The 19,633-nt window shown below is 44.2% G+C and overlaps 1 protein-coding gene across 1 annotated transcript in view; it reads right to left on the bottom strand.

Annotated features, from left to right (window-relative positions):
* LOC311129130 (GRAM domain-containing protein 4-like) overlaps positions 1 to 8,415 on the bottom strand; it is an 86,365-nt gene extending 77,950 nt beyond the window's left edge. The window contains exons 1-2 of the mRNA XM_084161422.1: positions 8,153 to 8,415; positions 2,591 to 2,807 (exon numbers count right to left, since the gene is read on the bottom strand). Coding sequence (XP_084017548.1) covers positions 2,591 to 2,807; positions 8,153 to 8,256 — 321 coding nt within the window. The 5' untranslated portion in view covers positions 8,257 to 8,415. The remainder of the gene's footprint in view (positions 1 to 2,590; positions 2,808 to 8,152) is intronic.
* Between the last annotated feature and the right edge of the window lie 11,218 nt (positions 8,416 to 19,633).

The raw sequence follows: 19,633 nt of genomic DNA, 5'->3' as shown, positions 1-19,633 counted from the left end.
TATAAAAGCCAGACTACGGTTTGCAACTGCACATGGGGACAAAGATCGTACTTTTTGGAGAAATGTCCTCTGGTCTGATGAAACAAAAATAGAACTGTTTGGCCATAATGACCATCGTTATGTTTGGAGGAAAAAGGGGATAGGTTGCAAGCCGAAGAACACCATCCCAACCGTAAAGCACAGGGGTGGCAGCATCACCCTGTGGGGGTGCTTTGCTGCAGGAGGGACTGGTGCACTTCACAAAATAGATGGCATCATGAGGAAGGAAAATTATGTGGATATATTGAAGCAACATCTCAAGACATCAGTCAGGGATTTAAAGCTTGGTCGCAAATGGGTCTTCCAAATGGACAATGACCCCAAGCATACTTCCAAAGTTGTGGCAAAATGGCTTAAGGACAACAAAGTCAAGGTATTGGAGTGGCCATCACAAAGCCCTGACCTCAATCCTATAGAACATTTGCAGGCAGAACTGAAAAAGCGTGTGCGAGCAACGAGGCCTAAAACATGACTCAGTTACACTAGCTCTGTCAGGAGGAATGGGCCAAATTTCACCCAACTTATTGTGGGATGCTTGTGGAAGGCTACCCGACACGTTTGACCCAAGTTAAACAATTTAAAGGCAATGCTACGAAATACTAATTGAGTGTATGTAAACTTCTGACCCACTGGGAATGTGATGAAAGAAATAAAAGCTGAAATAAATCACTCTCTCTACTATTATTCTGACATTTCACATTCTTAAAATAAAGTGGTGACCCTAACTGACCTAAGACAGGGAATTTTTACTAGGATTAAATGTCAGGAATTGTTAAAAACTGAGTTTATATATATTTGGCTAAGGTGTATGTAAACTTCCGACTTCAACTGTAACATAGGCATTGCTATCATTCTCTATTACCACTTCATCAAATCTTTACCAAACATTACTTTTCTGGCCCTCCCTTCTATTTATTTTCAACTCTCCATTTTGCAGCTTTTCGCTTATTGAATTAAAAACAGACATTGTCCTTTTTGCCTCAGTGGATCGAAGTTAACTTTTTCTGCCCATTCACAAAAGCGTTTGGCAATTGATGTGTATTCGTCACGCATAAAGTTAGGCTTACACACTAATTACATAGCCTAAAAATAATGAAAGAAAAACCTCAAATGTAGCCTATAACATTAATTGCACAATAATTATACATTTATGGATTATTTGTTATGTATGGTTCTCTCTTTATTCAACTGACCACCACCCACCCGCCCTTCATCCACACAATATTTCATGACCCTAAACACGCCCGCCCTGCGGATATAACCGTGGGGACTGCAGGTTATGAGTCAGTCCGCACATCACCAGAAGAGCTTTAACGCGCCTTGGCATAGATTCTACAAGTGTCTTGAACTCTATTGGTGGGATGCAACACCATTCTTCCACAAGAAATTCCATAATTTGGTGTTTTGTTGATGGTGGTGGAAAATGCTGTCTCAGGCGCTCCAGAATCGGGTGAGTGAGAGACACACACACACACACACACACACACCCTTTAAACCCCCTTTGAGACCGCTCTTTCAAAGTCACTGAGAGCTCTTCTTCTAGCCATGCCATGTGTGAAAGAAAAATTAAACATGTAACATGTTTACCTGCTTTGTTTAATATTAATAGTTAACAATTATATACTGTTCTACTAAAGCAGTGCTTTTGTAAAGGGATGGTTTCTACTCCAGCTCCCTGCAGCTAGTCTAGGCGTGTGGTCAAGGACATGGGTTTTACTCGAGATAGGGGTATCTGGAGCTGACAATTGATTTATGAATGGTTTGGTGATAAAACCTACAAATGCTATCCATAGAATGAGTTGGTGTTTGTGTAATGTAAGGTACCAGGGAGAGATGGCTCGGGTATGGATAATGATGAGAGGAACCTTGTTTTAGGGGCCAAACCCTGGTTTGCATACAATGAGAACAGTCTTTGCAGCAAATGCTATCTGGCTGGGATACTCCTTTCTCATATATCAAGTCTCACCTTTTGACCCATTCCACACATCTGCTGTCTGTTATGTAGAATAGGAGGGGGTATCGTGCTATAAAATATATTTGTATTCTTTGTATGTGAGAGCTCTCGGCCGTCGACCAGCCTCAATATTGCAAAGCACTCACTCCATTCACGTGTGTGGGTGGTGTGACCTGCTGCTTTATTAATACAATTTGAATAAAGTAATATCCTGATTGGTGATTGACCTTGTCTCTCCTCATTATTAGTTAGAATTTACACGACACATGGTAGCCAAAATAATGGGCAACGGGGTATTTGTATACATGACCCTAAGCATGATGGGATGTTAATTGCTTAGTTAACTCAGGAACCACACCTGTGTGGAAGCACCTGCTTTGTATCACTCATTTACTCAAGTGTTCCCTTTATTTTGACAGTTACTGACGTAGAGTACTTTAGTGAAAGGCCAGGAGTTTTTTCAGACCATCTGTTCTGGCCTATAACTATGGCCCACAGTTTTTCCTCGTTGGGTCACGTGGTAAGGAAAAACTTCTGGCCCTACTCATGGTCTCTCATTTGAGACAAAGAACACAGCGAAGTATAATGAATACTCACAGGGTCTCCTAGTTCTTCCGTGTCTTGTGTCTTGAGTGAAGGCCTCGTCCTCAGCAGGATGTCATCGCTACATTCATTGTCGGATCCATTGGGGGACTCTGCTAGATCCAGGAAGTCGTCTCGCTTCTGACCTCTGAACCTGATTTTGTCCAGCCGCTTTAGCATGTTCAACACCCCTTTCTTCAGTGGCTTTACCTTAGCATGTTGTACAGCAATCCTGAAAAGACAAGGGTCAGAGGTTTCCCTTTGAAAAGCAGTGAAAATGAAAGGGTGGGGTCGAGAGCAAGACAATACATTTCTTTGTATCAGAAGTTGTCGTTTTTTTGTAAATAAGTACCTAAACAGATACACTACGGAATAAAGATGCACAAGTTAAGACAATTGTGGAGTGTGGCCGATACAATATATTACTTTGTATAGGCCAGCCAGCAGCCACAGTATCCAACAGCATCCTAATAATGTAGCCTACCACTATAGCAGATCACTCCATTTAAGAAGTAATCGCTGCCCCAGTATCCAATTAAAGCCTATCACCATTGTGTTTGTCGTCTCTGTCTTTGACTCAGTCAGCTTAATGATAGAGACTGAGTCCCAAATGGTACCCTATCCCCTATATAGTACACTTACTTTTGACCAGAGCCCTATAGGTCCTGCTCCAAAGTAGTGCGCTATGAAGGGAATAGGGTGCCATTTGGATCACAGCCATATAGATTTAGCAGTAGATCCATCTAAGGCCTATCAGTGGTTGAGTCATCAGCCATCATCCAGGGCCACATCTCTTACTGCTTAGGAAATTATCACAAACCCAGAACGAGCTGTGGAGCGAGATGAGACAAGAGGCGATCACCCTCTGTTATGATGGGTTTCTGGTATTGAGAAGTTCAAGATGGAAGAATTTACTTAGACATTCTGTGGAGATTTTACCAAGTATTTATTTGATCACGAGCCCGTGGGTTCATCTAACAAACGGACATAGCCTTGCCCTATTGTCAGTTGAACTGCCCATGTACACAAATCTCACATCTTTTATACTCTTGGTTACCATTCCTTCAACCACATCTGGCCATCGTCAATGAGCACTACCCCTTCTATGTCATGACCTCTTACCCCCAAGCAAGACGTTCCCTACATACATCATTCTAATATAAACCCCACCATCTTCCTTGGAAAGATTGGATTTTACTACCCCAGACTTAGAGTCACCCAGAACCACACATCCATACTAACTATAACATAGTTACACACACTCATATGAAATGGCCTCATACCCTCATCATATCACCCTCTCACTTCAAACACGGTCTCCAAATATATGACTTAACGACTTGATGAATGTGAACCCTTTCGACCGAGATCTACACTCCCATACGTATTTATTTGGACAGTAAAGCTAAAACATTTAATTTGGCTCTATAGCCTACTCCGGAAGCTTGGTGGGTGACACTCTCTCTCACACCTCCCCCTAGAAAACAGATCTGGCTTGATAACAACATGCAGCTCTCAGGGTTATAGCTGTGCTGTTATAGGCGTACTGCATCTTTCGATCTACGGCCATTAGGTTTTCATTAGTTTGAGACCAGAAGCAGCAGGTCTCAGAGTAACAGTGAGATGGAGGAGCTGGAAAGCCTGGCGTCCATTAGATGAGAGAGGAGAGATTATATTATACTCAAGGTCTCTCTGATCACAATATTGACTCCTCTCTGTGTGGGCAGAGACAAATCATCAGGACTTTCATACCTCTATCCCTTTCATTCAGCTGAAAAACACTTCCACCCACACATGAACAGAGAAAGAGAGCGAGACACACACATACACACCCACCCCACCTCGCCTACCTGAAAGGCCTTGGCTCATTCGCACTTCATTAAATCCCACACAAACCGAAACCTAAATGTTGAGAGAGCATCTAATAATTCTAATGACAACCTACACAGCCAGACCAACCAGGCTGACTCACATAAGGGACGCAGGCCTCATTAAAGGCCAGTTAGCCATTTCCAAGGGATCCTGCTCCAAGGGATCCTTTACTCTAACGTAAAATAGTAGGCATCTGAGCTCAGTGTCCTACAAGTGATGACACCATTAGAGCAGACCAACAGGGATGACACACATGGAGGCACAGGACTTTGTATAGGATAGTTCAGGCCATTTTCTGGCCAGGGGATTCTGGTCCGGCGCTCAAGGTGAGTGTCATCTAAGCTTGTTGCGTCCTCGTGCGCATCACTAGAAGTACTCTGCTCACCTCATTATACACCTCTATGGTCAGTGTGTCACTAAGCCACTGCTAATGATGCTCAAGGTAGATGTTAAGTTACCCCTAACCACAGATCTAGGATCAGATTACCCTTGCCCTAATCAATGACCATTTAGGAGGTTGATTAACCTTAGATCAGTCATTAGGTAACATTCTCTAGTCAGATAATGACCACATAGCCCAGAGCAGACCTGTACAGTGAGCCATTCACCACCATCAGCTTAGTGAAGCATCTGGACAGTTACAGGAGCAAGGTGAGGTGAGAGGGTACTATTGGGTAAAGCTGTAATGTTGTTCAGAGAAGAGAGTGAGTTTTTATTCGATGGGATATTCCTAGAGAGGTCTGAAGTACTGCTTAATCATACACACAGTCAAACATATACAAAGTTAGACTACACAGACTCAAGACACACACCTCATAAATATGCAGGCACTTTGACACACAGTTCTCGTGACTGCACATCAGTCTATACTCCTATGAGAGCCATTGCTATGGCAGCCATGAGTGCTGTCGTGTCTCACTTCAATGAGATTCCCACCTCTGATGTGAATCTGCTGAATAAAAGAGAAGGGGCCACAGAGAGACTTGGCTCCACTCCCCTCAATGCCTAGTGTGTGTGAGTGTGCGTGTTTGATTGATTTAGCACTTTCTGAGAAGAGAACAGCATTCTAGGAACTGGATAGTCACTGGCATTGTTTAGTAGTGATGGAAGGTCCCACACTTGCATAGAAAATAGGACATTGTTTAATTCACCAAAGACATTAATCAGACATTGTTAGGTTTAGGGTGAGACAGTAAAACCTGCAGGAAAATAAATTGAGTGACATTTCCGAGAATAATACAAACTAAAAACGCCCACGTGGAAACCCCCCTGGCAAGTGCTTTACACCTCTCACACCCACCTGTAGGCATTACATTTATTAAGCACCTCACAGGTTTCGTTTCACACGAAATCCACCAAACCCCATGTCAATGTCATTCCTGGTTGCAGATCCAATGAACCTGCAGTCTACATGTGATTGTTCATTCAGAGACTGAATTCTGAATGAATGTCAAAGTTAGGCTATATGTTTAAATGTTTTAGTAAAGGAGTTGAGTGTTTGGTCATTTTTATTACAAATTAAGTGGAATAGGGACAAAAACAACCTCTTTTCAACAATTATTATTATTTAGAAAATATAAAATAACACTGGTCTAGTTTATCTGGGGACACCAGAAAGCTAGTCATGCTTCTTTTTCTCACTTCCAAGTCGCTGAGATTCTACTTGGTCTATGAGTCTCACTACACTTGGTCCAAGCTCACCTTTTGCGATGGAAGCTAGACTAAATCAGGATGACAACACACTATAGGCCTACACTACGAGCTGAATAATGAATTCACTTTAATGCATTCGTAATCAAGGCAGACTGCCATATTGCCTAGCTAGATATACTGTAAATTGTTAGGTTGATAGGAAGACCGTGAGATTCATCACAATACAACGTTTGATAATGTGCTGTGATTGAGGCTATTCAGTCTATGATGGGTGATTGAATGATAACCTAAATATAAATTACAGTAGGCTACTGAGTCTAACTAGCCACAGCTGTCCCTATTCACCATGTCAACTCCGCTAATAACTCGATTCAATAAACACATAATCGGGCTAGCAACATGCGGTGAGGGACAGGCACTGCTAACCCAAACTCCTTAAGGTCCAAGTACCTTATATGTTATTTTCAGAGGTAGACTGGCTCTGGCAGTCAAAAACTCCATCCCAATTCTGATACGATTCTTGTAACATAAAGCCCTTTCATATCACATCAAAATAATTTCACAAATGCAAAATACATATTTAAGCATTGGCAGTTTGAAGTGACTCAAAACCTATTTATTTGCATATCCGATTAGAATCTGTTATTTTTCCTGCAGTCTGAACAGCCAAAAATCACGTGGTCTCGGATATTTCAAGCCACATTTCAAACCACCTTAATAGGTGGTTTGAAGTCAGATACAAATCTGATTCCTGGGCATGGGCCCTTGTGGTTTTTAGACTGTTATTTGGCATAGCTTGTTGCTTGCTAGCTACTCTGTCAACAGTGGCAAGAACATGTGGTAGCTAATTAGCTTGTTAATGATTTCCAAACAAATTAGTGAATGTGCTAGAAAGCTAAACAGCTACCTAGCTTGTTAACTAAGTTGACTGCCTTAACTAGCCAAAATTGTCTTGTTTTGAAAGTTGGATCCTCTTATCCTTTGAGGCTTTAAAAGTGTTCTTACTGGGAAACATCCATGGCAGGCATTGTTGTCACCTTAGCTTACTACATAACTTCTGAGTGATAGGAAGCCTGAGCACAAACACCCATCAGCCTACACCACTGTGCACACACTTGTCATTATTATGACAACTACAGTAGGTATGTCAGCAAATGACTGCTGTCTAAACACACACATCCAATTAGGTCACTTGTCTATTGCGGTTTGTACAGTCAGTATTACAAAACGGATTTGAAAAACAAAACTGATTTGGGCATTAAGGCCTTTATTGTGAACAAGGCTTTATTCTACACTTTCAACAGCTTTATCAATTGCAGCCAACATTATTTTTCCGTGACATCACTAACCCCAACTCTATAAAGGCGTGTATCAATTTAACATTGTTTCTTTAATTATTTCTTGCTGATATGAAATATAAGGTTCTTATGCTTCCAAAACCGTACCGCAACCGATGCATGTTAATGTTCAGACCGAGAGTCGGGACTCTTAAACCTTCCGCTTACAGAAGACGCCTTCGTCCAATGACTTGTCTAACGTAATGGAACAGAGTTATGATCAAAGGCTAAGGCACTGCGAGCTGTCATAGCTTCGCAGCAAACAAATAAACAACAAAAAGACAGCAGCTGATAAGATATGAGCCTAAAACACAATATGAAGGACCAGTGTTGTATGGCTTCACTGTACCCGCGACGATTTGCGACTCTGTAACAAAGCGCATGAGCAACAGTAGGTGTTGGCCCGCTGTGACAAAATGTAACAAGTCCGTTATGTTGGTCTTCGCTTCCCACGATTCATTATTGAAGCTAAGGCGATGCAACGTTAATTAGTAATACTGTTTCATTTATTAGTAGTGCCTAATTCCTATTTCTCAATTAAATTGTAATCTTCGTAAATGACAAGCTACGCACAGTAGCCCTTGCGCTCCATTCAATAATAATGAATTAGCCAACTAAAAGCCAACAGACGTTTACATAAACACCATACGCAAAGACTTGAACTACGCTACTTTACATCGACATTACTTCTATTAAAAATAAAGTTTATTCTTACCCAGCCCGTAAATCGTAGCAAAGTTTCATTAACACTGAGAATTGCCTTTGACTGTATCCAGAAGCGTACACCTGCTCAGAACCGCCAAGCCACAAGCTGTTCATTGAGCCTCAGCCCCGCCATCGCAATCCGCTCTTTTGTAAACCAAAGCAACGATTTACATCCCGCTGCAGCCTTGATTCGTTTTGTAGAAATGCCAGTTCCCCCCTAAAGAGAAGAGCATAGGCTATATCCTCCAGTACCGTTTGAAACCAGTCTCTCTCTTGTTGATTTCATAGCTCTCACACAAGCCAGAAACGGGAATTTCGTCAATGTCAGCAGACTTCCTTTCTTAAAGGGGCCGCTAATGGAGTTTCAAACTTATCAACAAGCCTGCCCTTGATGTTATTGTACCTCCCACTCTGTATTCGTCTGCTTTCATAATGCCCATCAGCATCCTCTGTTGGATGACAATATTATAACAATGTAGGCCTACCAACAGTATTGAATGTGCACAGTAGTATATTATTGGGACAGTTCTCTCATGTAATACAGGTGATAAATACATAATACATTAATCAATACATGAATAAATAAGCATACATTGAATTAATTGACATTTGCACATATACAGTACCAGTCAAAAGTTTGGACACACTTACTCATTCAAGGGTTTTTCTTTATTTGTACTATTTTCTACATTATAGAATAATAGTGAAGACATCAAAACTATGAAATAACACATATGGAATCATGTAGTAACCAAAAAAGTGTTAAACAAATCAAAATATATTTTATATTTGAGAGTCTTCAAAGTAGCCACCCTTTGCCTTGATGACAGCTTTGCACACTCTTGGTATTCTCTCAACCAGCTTCACCTGGAATGCTTTTCAACAGTCTTGAAGGAGTTCCCACATATGCTGAGCACATGTTGGCTGCTTTTCCTTGACTCTGCGGTCCAACTCATCCCAAACCATCTTAATTGTGTTGAGGTCGGGTGATTGTGGATGCCAGGTCATCTGATGCAGCACTCCATCACTCTCCTTCTTGGTCAAATAGCCCTTACACAGCCTGGAGGTGTGTTTTGGGTCATTGTCCTGTTGAAAATAAATGATAGTCCCACTGTCACGTTCGTTTGAGGACGGGTCAGAACAAGGCGCAGCGTGAAATGCGTACATGTTTATTTAAATGATAAACACACGACAAAACAACAACCCAACGAACCGTGAAGTCCTAAGGCTGAACACAAAACAAGCCTAAACACGGAACAAGATCCCACAACTAACGAGTGCCAATAGGCTGCCTAAGTATGATCCCCAATCAGAGACAACGAGCTACAGCTGCCTCTGATTGGGAACCACACCGGCCAACATAGATCGACACATACTAGAATCATACACATAGATATACACAACATAGAATATTCACACCCTGACTCAACATATAAGAGTCCCCTGAGTCAGGGCGTGACAGTACCCCCCCCCCCCCCCCCCCCCCCCCCCAAAGGCACAACCTTTACATAACAGGGTAGGGTCCGGGTGGGTATTCCACCTCGGAGGCGGATCCGGCTCCGGGCGTGACAACCACATACTCTCCGCCTCCCTGTTGCGACCCTGGTCCGGTCTGGACCTCAGCGCGCTGCTTCCCCTCTCCTTCCTCCAAAGATACTCCAAGCCCTGTCTGGACCCTGGTGTGGGAGACCCCGAACCTGGAGAGGGGCTGACGTCTGGGTCTGGACTGGAGCCGCTGACCGGAGCTGGACTGGGCACCGGTGGAGCGGACTGCTCTGGCTCCGGAGTGGAGCCGCTGACCTAAGCTGGACTGGGCACCGGTGGAGCGGACCGCTCTGGCTCCGTAGTGGAGCCGCTGACCGGAGCTGGACCAGACCCCGGTGGAGCGGACTGCTCTGGCTCCGGAGTGGAGCAGCTGACCGGAGCTGGGTCAGGCACCGGTGGAGCGGACTGCTCTGGCTCCGGAGTGGACGGGTACGGGCCGTGCCGGACTGGACACACGCACCACTGGTCTGGTGCGAGGAGCAGGCATGGGCCGGACCGGACTAGGAACACGCACCACTGGCTTGGTGCGAGGAGCAGGAACGGGCCGGGCCGGACTGGCGACACGCAGCACTGGCTTAGTGCGAGGAGCAGGAACAGGCCGGGCCGGACTGGGAACACGCACCACTGGCTTGGTGCGAGGAGCAGTAACGGGCCGGGCCGGACTGGCGACATGCACCACTGTCTTGGTGCGAGGAGCAGGAACGGGCGGGGCCGGACTGGAGACACACACCACAGGTCTGGTGCGAGGAGCAGGAACGGGCCGGGTCGGACTGGGAACACGCACCACTGGCTTGGTGCGGGGAGCAGGAACGGGCCGGGCCGGACTGGGAACACGCACCACTGGCTTGGTGCGGGGAGCAGGCACGGGCCGGGCCGGACTGGGAACACGCACCACTGGCTTGGTGCGGGCAGCAGGCACGGGCCGGGCCAGACTGGGAACACGCACCACTTGCTTGGTGCGGGGAGCAGGCACAGGCCGTACCGGGCTGGCGACACTCACCACTGGCTTGGTGCGGGGAGCAGGAATGGGCCGGGCCGGACTGTGGAGGCGGACTGGAGGTCTGGAGCAGAGAGTTGGCACAACCCGTCCTGGCTGAATGCCTACTTCCACACAGTACGTGTGTGGCATTAGCACAGGACGCACTGGGCTGTGCACGCGCACTGGCGATACAGTACGTAGAACCGGCACAGGAAATGCGGGACCGAGGAGGCGTACTGGAGACCAGGAGCATTGAGCCAGCACACCCCGTCCTGGCTGGATGCCCATCTTCGCACGGCACGTGCGTGGTGCTAGCACAGGACGTACAGGACTGTGCCGGCGCACTGGCGACACAGTACGTAGCTCCGCATAACACGGAGCCTGCCCAGTCACATGCTTCCTCGCGTGAGTACGGGGAGTTGGCTCTGCTCTGAAACTAGGCTCCGCCAACCACCCCGTGTGCCCCCCAATTTTTTTTTATTGGGGCTGCTTCTTGGGCTTCCTCCTCGACCGGCGCCTAATGCGTTGCCGTTGCTCCTCTCTATACCGGGCCTCCACTGTCTCCTCCCAAGGACGGCGATCCATCCCAGCCTGAATCTCCTCCCATGTCCAGGATCCCTTTCCGTCCAGGATCTCCTCCCATGTCCAGGCTGTCTGCTCCTGGGCACGCTGCTTGGTCCGTGTTTGGTGGGATCTTCTGTCACGTTCGTTTAAGGACGGGTCAGAACAAGGCGCAGCGTGAAATGCGTACATGTTTATTTAAATGATAAACACATGACAAAACAACAAACCAACGAAACGTGAAGTCCTAAGGCTGAACACAAAACAAGCCTAAACACGGAACAAGATCCCACAACTAACGAGTGCCAATAGGCTGCCTAAGTATGATCCCCAATCAGAGAAAACAAGCGACAGCTGCCTCTGATTGGGAACCACACCGGCCAACATAGATCTACACATACTAGAATCATACACATAGATATACACAACATAGAATATTCACACCCTGACTCAACATATAAGACACCCACTAAGCCCAAACCAGATGGGATGGCGTATCGCTGCAGAATGCTGTGGTATCCATGCTGTTTAAGTGTGCCTTGAATTCTAAATAAATCACTGACAGTGTCACCAGCAAAGCAACCCCACACCATCACACCTCCTCCTCCATGCTTCACGGTGGGAACCACACATGCAGAGATCATCCGTTCACCAACTCTGCGTCTCACAAAGGCATGGCGGTTGGAACCAAAAATCTCAAATTTGGACTCATCAGACCAAAGGACAGATTTCCACCGGTCTAATGTCCATTGCTCGTGTTTCTTGGCCCAAGCAAGTCTCTTCTTATTATTGGTGTCCTTTAGTAGTGGTTTCTTTGCAGCAATTCGACCATGAAGGCCTGATTCACGCAGTCTCCTCTGAACAGTTGATGTTGAGATGTGACTGTGACTTGAACTCTGTGAAGCGTTTATTTGGGCTGCAATTTCTGAGGCTGGTAACTCTAATGAACTTATCCTCTACAGCAGAGGTAACTCTGAGTCTTCCTTTCCTGTGGCGGTCCTCATGAGAGCCAGTTTCATCATAGCGCTTGATGGTTTTTGCGACTGCACTTGAAGAAACTTTCAAAGTTCTTGACATTTTCCGTATTGACTGACCTTCATGTCTTAAAGTAATGATGGACTGTCGTTTCTCTTTGCTTATTTGAGCTGTTCTTGCCATAATATGGACTTGGTCTTTTACCAAATAGGGCTATCTTCAGTATACATTCCTACCTTGTCACAACACAACTGATTGGCTAAAACGCATTAAGAAGGAAAGAAATTCCACAAATTCCACAAATGAACTTTTAATTAAGAAGGCACACCTGTTAATTGAAATACATTCCAGGTGACTACCTCATGAAGCTGGTTAAGAGAATGCCAAGCGTATGCAATGCTGTCATCAAGGCAAAGGGTGGCTACTTTGAAGAATCTCAAATATAAAATATATTTTGATTTGTTTAACACTTGTTTGGTTACTACATGATTCCATATGTGTTATTTCATAGTTTTGATGTCTTCACTATTATTCTACAATGTAGAAAATAGTAAAAAATAAAGAAAAACCCTTGAATGAGTAGGTGTCCACACTTTTGACTGGTACTGTATAAACATTATTTATATTCAGTATAAACAGCAATGAAACTATGTTTAAATGAAATAAGCAAACAGTTTCCAAGTGTTTTTGAAATATAAACCTTTGCATGTTTCCGCTCAGATGAGCAAGGCAGAAATCTAAACTTCCATCATCTACAGAAATAAGCTCCAAAATAATGTACAATCCATTTGTCCTGTTATGCAGTTGTCGCAAAAACGAATGTAGACTAGTCAACATGCATTTGTCACCACACAATGGTCTTCTCTATACATTATCCAGCAGCTGATAGCCCTTTTTTCTATTGTACAGTCTGATACTGCTGTTGTTCCATCCTGGTCAGTGAATGTCCCCTGACCCTTACAATACATCTATCTGGATTGGCTGTCTGAATAAAGTGAACTCTGACCCCTGTGAAACCTAATGATGAGATTAAACACTGGGATGGAATCATAGAACCCTGTGTCTGTCTGTTGTCAGTCTGTTGTGAGACAAGATCTGTGACTCAGTGATGAGACTGTTGATACACTACATGGCCAAAAGTACACTACATGACCAAAAGTATGTGGACACCTGCTCGTCAAACATCTAATTCCAAAATCATGAGCATTATTATGGAGTTGGTCCCCTCTTTGCTGCTATAACAGCCTCCACTCTTCTGGGAAGGCTTTTCGCAAGATGTTGGAACATTGCTGCGGGGACTTGCTTCCATTCAAGAGCATTAGTGAGGTCGAATACTGATGTTGGGCGATTAGGCCTGGCTCGCAGTCGGCGTTCCAATTCATCCCAAAGGTGTTCGATGGGGTTGAGGTCAGGGCTCTGTGCAGGCCAATCAAGTTCTTCCACACCGATCTCGACAAACCATTTTTGTATGGACCTCGCTTGGTGCACGGGGGCATTGTCATGCTGAAACAGGAAAGGGCCTTCACCAAACTTTTGCCACAAAGTTGGAAGCACAGAATAGTCTAGAATGTAATTGTATGCTGTAGCGTTAAGATTTCCCTTCACTGGAGCTAAGGGGCCTAGCCCAAACCATGATAAAGAGCCCCAGACCATTATTCCTCCTCCACCAAACTACAGTTCGCACTATGCATTGGGGCAGGTTGCATTCTCCTGGCATCTGCCAAACCCAGATTTGTCTGTTGGACTGCCAGATGGTGAAGCTTGATTCATCCCTCCAGAGAACGCATTTCCACTGCTCCAGAGTCCAATTGTGGCGAGCTTTACACCTCTCCAGACTATGCTTGCATTGCACATGGTGATCTTAGGCTTGTGTGCGGCTGCTCGGCCATGGACACCATTTAATGAAGCTGCCAACTAACAATTCTTGTGCTGTCCTGTTCTGCGAGCTTGTGTGGTCTACCACTTCACGGCTGAGCCGTTGTTGCTCCTAGACGTTTCCACTTCACAGTAACAGCACTTACAGTTGACTGGGGCATCTCTAGCAGGGCAAAAATTGGACGAACTGACTTGTTGGAAAGGTGGCATCCTATGATGGTGCCATGTTGAAAGTCACTGAGCTCTTCAGTAAGGCCATTCTAATGCCAATGTTTGTCTATGGCGACTGCCTAGCTGTGTGCTTGATTTTATACACCTGTCAGCAACGGGTGTGGCTGAAATTGCAGAATCCACTAATTTGAAGGGGTGTCCACATACTGTTGTATATATAATGCGGACACCTCTTCAGTAGGCCTATAGACTTACACTGGAGCACGTTCAGCAGGATGCAATATTTTGGAACGTTAAGATAGTAATATGCTATGTAGAACAAACATGCCTCACTGACATGTATACTGAACAAAAATATAAACGCAACATGCAAGAATTTCAACGATTTTACTGAGTTACAGTTCATATAAGGAAATCAGTCAATTGAAATAAAAAATTATCTGTGGATATCACATGACTGGGCATGGGTGGGCATTGGAAGGCATAGGCCCACCCACTGGGTTTTCCCCATAAAAGGGCTTTATTACAGACAGAAATACTCCTCAGTTTCATCAGCTGTTCTCAGACGATCCTGCAGGTGAAGAATCCATATGTGGAGGTCCTGGGCTGGCGTGGTTACACGTGGTCTGTGGTTGTGAGGTCGGTTGGACCTACTGCCAAATTCTCTAAAACGCTGTTGGAGGTGGCTTATGGTAGAGAAATTAACATGAAATTATCTGGCAACAGTTCTGGTGGACATTCCTGCAGTCAGCATGCCAATTGCATGCTCCCTTAAAACTTGAGACATCTGTAACATTGTGTTGTGTGACAAAACTGCACATTTTAGAGTGGCTTTTTATTGTCCCCAGCACAAGGTGCACCTGTGTAATGATCATGCTGTTTAATCAGCTTTTTGATATGCCACACCTGTCAGGTGGATGGACTATCTTGGCAAAGGAGAAATGCTCACTAACAGGGATGTAAACAAATTTGTGCACCAAAATTGAGAGGAATAAGCTTTTTGTGTATAAGGAACATTTTGGAGATCTTTTATTTCAGCTCATGAAACATGGGACCAACACTTTACATGTTGTGTTTATATTTTTGTTCAGTATAGAATAAGTAATCACATAAGCCCTATGCATGGTATATCTGCAACATTCGACAATGTTCGTCTACTGAACGTGGCCCTGGTTTGAGTCAGCCAAGTGGGCCAAGAAATGTGTTGGCCCAGTCCAAAACCAGCCTCCTTCTGTCGCTTGTCTGTCCTGTAAACCTAGATCTGAGAATGGAGGGCTAGGTGGAGCTGCTGTAATATTACTGATATGGCTTACATCCACCCGATCCGTTCAGACCAACAACGTGTCTAGGAGAAGAAGTTTTGGACTGGGCGGAAGTCTGGTCTCCCTCTCCCTCTCTCTCTTCCTACCCACTCTCTCTCTCTCTGCTCTCGCTCCTTCTCACTCTCTCCCTCTCTTTTAATGTCCTCCACTAGGTGGTGCTCACTTAACAAACATGAAACAGATGGACCCCACTAAAATGTCACTGAGCCTTTAGTTAAACACTGCTTTGCCTTACAAGCATCTTACAGTATAACCAATCAGATAAAATGCCAAGTCATCCTCTCACAACACTATGTTATATTGTTAAGTAATACAGCAGTATGCAAGATTAAGAGGAAAATTCAGATCAAGACTTAAAGACTTCAATCCCCACTGTGCATATGCGTTGTGTTACGTAAATCCACTGAGACCATGTTTTAGGTAATTCAATGACCGTCTTACGATATTGTAATACATTTTATTTGACACAATAAAAATACTGATTCCAAATTTACCATTGGACATGTTAGAGTAGCAGGAGGTATGTTTTGTGGAAATTAAATGATTTTATACCATGGTTTTACAGTAAGTAATTCCTACTCTATTTCTGGCCTAAACACAACCATCACTCTAGCCTCTCTCTCTCTCTCTCCCTCGCTCTCTCGATGTCCCAAATCAGAGCTGTGGGGCTGAGGCTCCCAAATCCTCCCTCCATGTTATTAAGAAAAGTCCTAATCCCAATTTAGCGTTTTCTAGAACATTCATTGCACGTTTTCTTCTTACGCAATCACGACTACCACACTTTGAGTCAATTATAGAACAGCTTGGAGGGGTTGGTGCTGCTTTAATGATGTAAACACACAATTGTATGAGGGGAAATTAGATTAGCCATTTTGTAAGACATAGAAAGGAGATCAGATATGAATTGATGAATAATAATATATATAATAATAATGAATGATATGCAAGTCTGTGATGGAAAAAGTTTTTTTTTTTTTATGTACGTTTATTTATATAATTTGAAATTATTGATCTGAACTTAAAGTGACCCCAGCCGTTGATAATTATATTTGATATATTGATATCCTATTTCTATATGTGATGAGTTGACATTCATTTTTCACATTGTGAATTTTACAAAAATTGTAATTAATTGCGTGTTTGGTGTAGGCTTACCTTGGCCTGACGTGTAATTCTCTCTATGACAAGTTGAGAATTCCCTGTCAAGAAGAGAGACACGGAAGCCCAGCTAGCTTAGCTAGCATAGCTAGCCTGTAGCCTCAAATGGAGGATGCTAACAAACGTTTTCAACGCTGCAGCAGCTGTGTTTATTTTGCTTTATTCAATGTGGACCGCCCAGTCTTTCAATGTAGCAACTGTTTGCCTGCAGAGGACTACAGGGGAGAAATGGCTACTCTTAGCAAACAAGTAGCGAATTTACACAAGCTACTGAGGAAACCAGGCCCGCCTACGTTTCTTTCTCTTCTATCCCAGGAGCCAGATGCTGCTCTGTTCTGGTGGAAGTGTCGCCGCCATGTCGGCTCTCCACAGCCGACTGGCCGGTACTCTGCAGGGATCCCATCCCCAAAGGGGTCTCCCCCTTCCCTGGAGAATGGAGTTAGTAGGATGCTCCTGGATGACTTAGTGGATGTTCATGTTCTCGATCCTACCAACAAGCCATAAAGATGTGTCACTTGTGGAAGTCGAAAACAGCAAACTCTGGCAATGGGGGCCTCCTTGGCGAAGGGAAGCCTGGACCGGACACAGACTGGAAACAGCTTCGCCGTCCTGGATCCAGAGGATCCGGCGCATTCTTCCCTGGGGGCTTCCGATTTGAGATCGGATCCTGAGGTACCTGCGCCTTCGTCCTCTGTTCTGTCTCCCTCTCCGGTGGCTTCTACCTCGGGTTCAGATCCTCAGAGCTCCCCACCTCAATTGGACCGTGAGGCTGTCTAAGATTCCGGCCCATTCATCATCCACGATGGATACTACAGCTGGCTCGGGTCCATCGGGCCCCACCACCCTTCGGTCCTCTTGGTGTTTGCGAAACCACTCAAGATGAAAGAACGGACGGACCTCCTCGGGCATTTCACCAGCTGTCATCATCGGCAGCTCTATGGTAAGAAACATCTCGGTTCCCAGGGTAAAAACTCTGTGCTATCCTGGAGCACGAGTACAGGACATAACAAGGCTGCTTCCAACCGGTCTACAACAGCTGCCGGGAGCTGACGCTGTCATAGTCCATGTGGGGTCAAACGACATTAGGAGGGCTAGTTGAAAATCGATTTGAAAGAACTGATTCTAGCTCTGAAAGATTCCAAAAAGCAGGCAATTATTTCAGGTTCGGCACCATCGTTGGGCCGTGGGTGTGAAAGATTCAACAGGCTACTGGCATTACACACCTGGCTAAAATATTACTGTAGCTCTGTTGGAATAACTTTTATAGATAACTTTGACACCTTCTGGAAACAGACAAATGCTCTACAGGAATGACGAAGTGCATCCAAATCATCTAGGCTCCTGGACTCTGTCCACACATTTCAAGGCTGCATTGAGACAATGACTTATCAATGACCCAAGCCCAGATCAGATAATCCCTACCATTGTCACAGAGTTGTCATAATGCTGCAGCAAATGTATATTATTCCAGGGGCGTTGGCAGTCACAATGTAAGTAACCTAATTTATGTCCTCCTGTAGCTCAGTTGGTAGAGCATGGCACTTGCAACGCCAGGGTTGTGGGTTCGATTCCCACGGGTGGCCAGTATGAAAAATGTATGCACTCACTAACTGTAAGTCGCTCTGGACAAGAGCGTCTGCTAAATGACTACAATTTAACTCCCCTGAATGCCTCTGTCGATCCGACAGCTATTGTATACAGTATTCATGTGCCTATGAACCAGAGTTATACTGTTAGCACTGAGGCGGTGTGCCCTAGTAGGAAGTCCACTGTGTGCAGCTCACCCTGCACTATCAACTCAAACATAAATAACATTGTAATTTAGCTTTTATTTATACCGGTTTTTCTCATTGAGATGAAATCTATTTTTCAAGAGAGACCTGTCCAACAGTAGCAGGGGGAACAAAGTTTCAGACAAAACTACTTACATACACTAACACAACATCGAACAAAACTATAGACACACATACAGTACAACAATTATATATTACGTAAAGAAACACATAACTAAAAAACAGCAGTCCTAAAGACAATTACAATCTTCTATGATATTTACATCAATCAAGTGTTTAAACTCCACCAACGTGACTAGATCAGCAAATTTTAAAATGTTCAGGAGAGAATTCCAGGACCACGGAGCTGAGTAACTAAAAATATTTCTACCATGACCTGTTCTAATTCTTGGTACTGTTAAAAGCAAATGAGAATGGGAACATAATTTATATTTATTTACTGACCTGATTTAAAAAGAACAGAGATAAAGTGGCATTTTACCCAATATGGCCGTATAAATCAGTGTATACCAGTGTTTAAGCCTACGCAAAGTAAATGACGACCAGCCAATGGCACTGTAGAGATCACAATGATGTGTTAGACGTTTTTGATTGGTAATGAACCTAAGGGCGGCATTATATACTGAATCAAGTGCTCTCAGGGTAGTGGTTGAGGCCTGCTTATATATAACATCACTAAAATCTAAAACCGGCAGTAGCCAAATACATTTAAACTCAGTTTTTCACAATTCCTGACATTTAATGCTAGTAAAAATTCCCTGTCTTAGGTCAGTTAGGATCACCACTTTATTTTAAGAATGTGAAATGTCAGAATAATAGTAGAGAGAATGATTTATTTCAGCTTTTATTTCTTTCATCACATTCCCAGTGGGTCAGAAGTTTACATACACTCAATTAGTATTTGGTAGCATTGCCTTTAAATTGCTTAACTTGGGTCAAACGTTTTGGGTAGCCTTCCACAAGTTTCCCACAATAAGTTGGGTGAATTTTGGCCCATTCCTCCTGACAGAGCTAGTGTAACTGAGTCAGGTTTGTAGGCCTTCTTGCTCGCACACGATTTTTAAGTTCTGCCCACATATTTTCTATAGGATTGAGGTCAGGGCTTTGTGATG

The sequence above is a fragment of the Coregonus lavaretus genome (genome assembly GCF_964263955.1).
Source record: "Coregonus lavaretus genome assembly, chromosome: 5".
In the NCBI taxonomy this organism is placed as follows: Eukaryota; Metazoa; Chordata; class Actinopteri; order Salmoniformes; family Salmonidae; genus Coregonus; species Coregonus lavaretus.
Note: the sequence above shows the minus strand (reverse complement) of the source record. Positions and strands in the feature narration are given on the sequence as shown.